This window comes from Mesitornis unicolor, unplaced genomic scaffold (genome assembly GCF_000695765.1).
Source record: "Mesitornis unicolor isolate BGI_N332 unplaced genomic scaffold, ASM69576v1 scaffold29776, whole genome shotgun sequence".
Classification (NCBI taxonomy): Eukaryota; Metazoa; Chordata; class Aves; order Mesitornithiformes; family Mesitornithidae; genus Mesitornis; species Mesitornis unicolor.
In genome coordinates this window covers 1-6761 of record NW_010193440.1, presented here as the reverse complement: position 1 = coordinate 6761, position 6761 = coordinate 1, and the positions used below count along the sequence as shown (strand labels likewise).

The 6761-nt window shown below is 42.1% G+C and overlaps 1 protein-coding gene across 1 annotated transcript; it reads left to right on the top strand.

The window, feature by feature from the left end:
• Positions 1 to 1282: 1282 nt before the first annotated feature.
• Positions 1283 to 4852, top strand: MYCBP (MYC binding protein; the record flags this gene model as incomplete). The annotated part of the gene is made up of 3 exons (XM_010187465.1): positions 1283 to 1331; positions 2036 to 2165; positions 4754 to 4852. Coding segments are annotated over 3 exons (224 nt in total), but the record flags the coding sequence as incomplete, so codon positions are not given.
• Positions 4853 to 6761: the final 1909 nt, after the last annotated feature.

Here is a 6761-nt window from a genome sequence, read left to right as displayed (position 1 = left end):
CCCGCCCGGGAAGCTCGGGGCGGCGACTAAGTCGAGTCGGAGCGGGACGGCGAGGCAGGGCGCGCAGAGGGAGGGCGGGGACCACTCGGGAAACGCGGCCCGTGAGCTCCCGGTGGCTCCGCTCTGGCGGCTGACGCCTTCGCTGCTTGAGGTCGGTCGTTAGAGACGCGTGAGGAGCAGGAACGGCTTCCTTTCCCCTTACGCCGTGTGTTGGAGACCTCTCTTATTCAGGCAAAAGTGCTTTTTTCTATGCTTGCTTTTGGAAATCGCTGAATTTCTTGCGGGCTGCTGTCTTGCCAGAGATCTCCAGAGAAAGTAAATGCTTCAGACTAAAGAACAGCAAATGTACTCTTAAAAGTGCTGTATTTAAAAATACCTTTCTTGAGTAGAGATTGGTGCTTCTCTTGAAACTAATGAACCTGTCAGTTTGGTGAGAGTGAGTATCCATAGTCTGTGACTGTCCCATCATATGGGATGGCAGAGCAAGTCTTCAAACAGCGTGACATCCTAATTTTGTATTAAATTTGGGTGCTTAGCTTAAAGCCGACTCGACTGTGCTGTTCAGACATCAAAAACAGGGAGAAGGACATATAAGTATTTATGAAAGCAGATGTCTTCTATAGCTATATCTGTGCCCCTGTGAGGAAGGGCGAGTGACTGAACTCTCCAGATAAGCGGCTGGTGTGTGTATGGCTGGTTTTATTTAAGTCAGAGTACTTGCTGCTTGTGCCTGACCTCTCTGGCACTCTGGCCTCTAGAGCCCCCATCCATAAAGGTTATCAGTGTCACCTGCTCTGACGGTAGCCATTTAGTTTTGTAACTGGTGCTCGATGGAGGTTTGTTTTTTATGCTGAAAGTCACAAAATGCTGATGTTGTGCTGCGGTTCAAAGATGCAGCTTAAATTGAAGCAATGGTTTATGAAGGGAGGGTCTCAAAATATTTAGAATATCAATTTTGCTGATGAAAGGCAGTATTAGGGTTGCGTGTGGAATATGTAAAAGTTGTCCAGGCTATTTTGTGTGCCATGCTGGAATAGCCAAAGACTGTGGTTAGGGGTTCAACAAAACCTCTGTTTAGCTTTTACTAGGTGGGGTGCTTTGTTCCCTCCTGTACAGCAGACCTATTCTTTACATCAAAGTGTATAGGGGAAAACCATGTTAAACAGAAAAATGTGCTATAAATGTGGCGTGCAACTTGTATGCCTTCTGACTGTTGGTATGTGTTTTAAAAACTTAAAGTTGCTTGAACTTCTTGCAGTTGTTGAGTGTTTTCTGTTTGCAGTGTTGGTAGCCTTATATGAAGAGCCAGAGAAACCAAATAGTGCACTGGAGTATCCTTTTTCTCTTCTGTGAATTGTTTGTACAGACTTGACACAAAACAGCAGTACTGCTTCTGACTCATGGGTGACCTGGAGAGGCTCATTTAGAAGATTTACATTGGGGAAAATGGCTCTTATTGGATGCTAATAATAACTTATATGGATTAGCTAATAATTAAATTTTTACAAGCTAACAAAGTCTGACAGGATGCAGGAGAACTGTGCGTATCAGTATGCCAGCAATTAAGAAGTTAAGTTATAGGCCATGACAGAATGTTGTAGACCTGCAGGATTGGATTTGAGTACTACTTCACTTTTTTTTTTTACAACACAAGAGGGGAAAATACCCCTAATGTCTTCTGTTTCTTGCTCCTTTTAAGCAGCCTCCCTTTTTTGCTTCTGGTTTTTGGTTATTCCTTTTGACTCCTCAAAACCTCTGTGTTTGAGAGGAAAAGGAGGGTATAGTAAAGCAGGAGAATTTGTCTTGTGTATACTCATGTCTTGTTTTCTTTTCCTTACCTTTTTAAGGAATATTCCAATGACCTTGGAAAGCTTTCTTATTTTTGTAACTTCATCCCATAGGATGAAAAGGACTGTCTTAAGTGGTTTAATACAATTTCGTTCATGTGTATTGCAGCACTAACTTCATAACAGAGGATAACTGCATTTTAGTTTTAACAGTTTAACTGAAGAAATACTTAACATCTACATATCAGCTTTCTGAAGCATCATCTGGGAGCTGCAGCTCCTGAGAATCCAGAAATAGAGGCACTTCGCTTGGAAGTGGCAGAGATGAAAGAAAAATATGAAGCTGTGTTGGAAGAAAATAAAAAACTGAAAGCCAAGGTAAAAGTCTACTTAAGTGTTCCTCAGTAGTTCCGTATTACACAACAAGAAGAATACTTCAGTATTTAGAACACTGCTAACTTTCTTCCATTTGAATACTTGATCAATGTTGTTGCATTGTTTAGCCTCCTGGTTGAAGAATGCTGATATTATTAATCATAGTAAAGATTAAGTCTGTTTAATGGGACACTTGTTATCTTTGATAACATAGAATAGTATTGCTAAACTAGGCATTTTGTTTATTTATTTACTTACTGTATTATATGTTATTGAGGCTAATCTCATGTCTTCATTCAGTCCTGTCTGGATGTGTTTAAGTTGTCTGATATTATGTAGATAATGCTTCCACAAGAGCTTTGAAAAAGACAAACAGCTAATGTATCTATTATAAAGGATTTCAAAAGGCAAACTGGAGGAGGAATGTTATATATTAATTTGTGTGACGTGGTACTGGCTTGTATGTGGCAGGATGTTACCAGTGTCCACATGGAACAGTAACATTTGAGCTAAAATGACCCTGGTATTCCTCTGTCTGCAACAACAGTGGATCTGAGATGTTAGCTGAGGCAGAGCCACGAGAAGGGACTGTCTTTTTACAAGAGCAGGTAGCAATAGAATGAGGGGGGATATTTTTAAACTGGAAGAGGGGAGATTTATACTGGATATTAGGAAGAAATTCCTGGCTGTGAGGTGAAGCCCTGGCCCCGGTTGCCCAGAGAAGCTGTGGGTGCCCTCTCCCTGGCAGTGCCTGAGGCCAGTTTGGACAGGGCTTGAAGCAGGCTGGGCTGGTGGAGGCCTCCCTGCCCATGGGGGAGGGTTGGACTGGGGAGCTTTAAGGTCCCTTCTAACCCAAACCATTCTATGATACAGGCTGTTGGAAACAGCTCTGAGATGTCCACAACTTCCCCTTACCAGAGGGCACTGACTGTAAACCTAACAGCGCTGAAGGAGGAGACCTTTGATAACCTTAAGCTAGTAGTTTACATGCTGCTACAGGTTTCCATGCATTTGTAGGAAGAGGATGGCTGTTATATGTGAACATCCCTATGAGGTTTTTACTGGGAAACAACCACCTTGCCTTAGTTCTGGGAGAACGTGTTCTTGTGCACTACCCCTTTGTGTTTCCCATCTGGAATGCCCTCTTGCTGTCTTAGTAATTCTCCTCTGTTACCCGCTGTAAGTTCTTACAGATACATTTATTTCTTACTAGGAAATGCGGCAAAGAGCAGAATTTTAGGGGAAGTAGCAATAGACCAGCAGTTCACTCGGCATAGCCGACTTAAAAATGCAACTGATAGTAAGTAGACACATGAAAGTAGAGTAATCTGGGTCTTTGAAGAAATCTTTTAAAGAAGTCAAAACTTGCTCCAGGAAAGTAAGTCTTCCCATAATCAGAGGTTTATTTGTGCTGTCACCTTCTTCAGCCTTCAAGTGATAACTCTTACTTCCAGTATTACTGCTTTTGTTTTTTCCCTTTCTTTCCCCTGCTGTCTTCTGCGCGTCATTCTGACACATCCTAGAAGTTCACATGGACAGACACTACAGTTCAGCTTTTTTCTTTCTTTTTTAGGCAGTCTTGTAGCATGAAATACATGCCTTTAACTGTGCATTTATTGGTAACTTGAGTCAGGTCAAAATAGGTGGTATTCTTCTCTTGCATTCATTTGTGAAGATCTGTTCTTTTCCTTACATTTACTGGTCAGAATGTCAGGTATTTGGGTGAGGCAGGGGGCACAAATTGAATAGTAAGACCATTTGTAGGAAAGAAAACTGACTTTGGATTGTGTACTAGCCATCTTTTGTGGTATAACCTACAAGAACGACACAATACTATTTTAGTGGTTCTTGTTAGTGGCATGGTGACTGCCGTAATTTAGAGTTACTAGAAAAAACACATGGGTATTTTAATTTTTACGTACTTTTTTTTACTTTTAACCTACTACTCAATTTGCAGGAGAGGGGAAGAATCTTAAATAAGGAAACTGGACTGACATATTTCAGAGACTCTGTCCAAATGCTTGAACTGTTTTTGAAGCTTGAGCTTATCTTTAGTGTAACGGAGGTCAAGTAAACACCTTAATATGTTTCTTTGGAAATAACTTTACAACTAAAGGTCATACTGTAGTGTGTAGCTGTCTACACCATAATATCCAGAAAGCATAATGAAAGCTAGAATGATCACGGGAAATGTTAGTTTGGATTTTGTTGCTATGGGAACAGCTGTTTCATTTAATTGTATTCTGCTGAAATCAAAGCTTATGATCATTATCAGCTGCTATTTGAGATGAAATGTACTTAATGAGACCTACATCAAGAAACGGCAAAAAAATGAGGGCAAGACCTATATGCTTCAAAGTGCATTGAGAAAGCACCCTCGTTATAGCTGCATGATTATACAACGTGACAAATTGATGTTTTGAGGGATGGGTTACTTGAATTGAAAATGGACCTACATAAGTATCAGTGATGGATTAAAATGCATGAAGTAAAGGGAACACTTCCAGACCAAATGTTTTCCTACATTTCTTAATGTAGAAAGTGTCTCTGAAATGTTGCAGCTAACTAAATTCCTCTCTTTAAATCCACAGCTGGCTCAGTATGAACCACCTCAAGATGAGAAGCATGGTGAATAACAGTAGCTTCTTCTTTAATGCCTTGACTTAATAAAGGGCTTCCTGAGAACTGCAGTCCTTTTTTTCTTGTTTGGTGGTGGTTTGATGGTGGTGGTGTGTGTGTGTGTGAACTCTGCATATCTGCTTTGTTACCACATCATCTTAAAGACAGGAAAAATGCAGTATCATTAGCATACAGGTAATTTTTGTGCAGCTGCAGCAGCAGTTGGCGAGTTTAAGCATACTGGCCAACTCTCTTGCTTTCTGTGTTTAAGAAAAGGTGATAGTTATGACTAACTTGCAGAGAAGTATGCCTCCCAGCTTTGTAAATTTTGCATTGTGGTCAGCGGTCCTGTTGAGGTGCAGCTCTCTCTCGATTTTCTTGTAACTGGAGGGGGTGACATGAGACACATGGACCAATTATAAACTAAAACAGGACCTCAAAGGTATGTTCCAAGTTGGTACTCGGCACTGAGCTGTAACTGTCTATTTGGAGTGGCACAAAAAGGAGTGAGTGTAGTTATGTTAAATGGTGAGCATAGTGCAATGTTGGAGATGTAGTACCTACTGGACTAACACTTTTTAATTTGCATGAGGTGTACCTATTTCCATGCAGTTTGTGTTTCTGATCCTGTTCCAGAAACCAAGCCTTGGTGAGTTGATCCAGATACTGCCTGGACAGTTCTTAACAGAATACAAAATTCTTGCCTGTAATGGGTGTCCTGTGTAATCAGAGTGGTGCATCTGAGAGTACAATGTGGAGAGTTCTGCTTTCTGATTGACCTAACTGGGAAAAGAAAATCTAGGCAGGGCAGAAAATCCAAGGGTGGTGAGGGGTGTGTGTGGCTTGTGATTTCTAATTTCACCTTTATGTTCTGTGGCCTCTGTTTCCCTGAACCAGCTTCTCGGTTCCTCTGAAATGGAAAGTTGTCCCTCGCCAAAAAACCCCCCCCCCAAAAAAGGATACATTTTCAAGAGCTGCATTTGTCTCCTATCCTAAAACTAGGTACTTTAAAGGCAAGTGATGACAGGGAAAACAAAGGGGGGTGGGGTGAAGTGCAGTATCTATCTTTTATATATTTGATCTACTGGCTATTAGCTTCACTTCTTTATTTCTAGGAAGGGTTTTGCAGCTTGTCTTACAGGTGTGGTAGGATGAATCGGAACTTTTGCTAAAGGCAGTGTACAAACTGAAATCAAGGGCTAATGAATGTAATGGTTGCTTACCTTACTACAGTACCTATTATTGATCTAAAGAGACCAGAAGAGAACTAAATGAAGGGAAAAAAAGTTACATCTTCAGAACAATAAAAAACCCCACCTATAACAAAGAAACCCAAACAGGAAAAATACCCTACCCTCTGCAGCAAAGGAGATTAGAAAGCTCACTTGTAAGTTAGAACATAGACCTAGCATTAAGTTGCAGCATGTGGAAACAGGGAGAGGATAATGCTGTAGAATATGCACCGTACAGCTGAGTATGCGCTGCGAGGGATGTGACTGGAGGAAGGCAGAAATACTGTTGTAGGCATGTCTTGGCAAAGAAGCAGCAGCCAGGTAAGGTGCTCGGCTGAGACTGTCACAGGGCATGAAGGACCCCTTGGTCCAGCTGTCAGGTGTGTGTGGGCAGTAGTACACACTTATGCTTTTCATAACTCTGCTTCCCTCTGAAAAGAGTTTGATCTTGTGAGCCTTAAATTAGGACTGTCATGAAATAAAGATTTGTTAAAGTGTCTGTCGGGCTGCCTGCCTGTGCAAATGATGCCAGCAGAAAATGAATGACTAAGAAATGAAGGACCCTGCTTCCTGAGTAACGCTCGCTCAGAAAGGCGGATCGCCTCTTTCGGTGTATGCTTACTTTAGCGCCGCAACTGGAACCCGCTCCCACGGCCGGTTCCCGTACCCATCCCCCCATCCTCCGCCCAGGGCCGGGTCCTGTGCGTCCCCCGCGGGCCGTTGGGGTGCTGCGTGCTGCCCGCCCTCC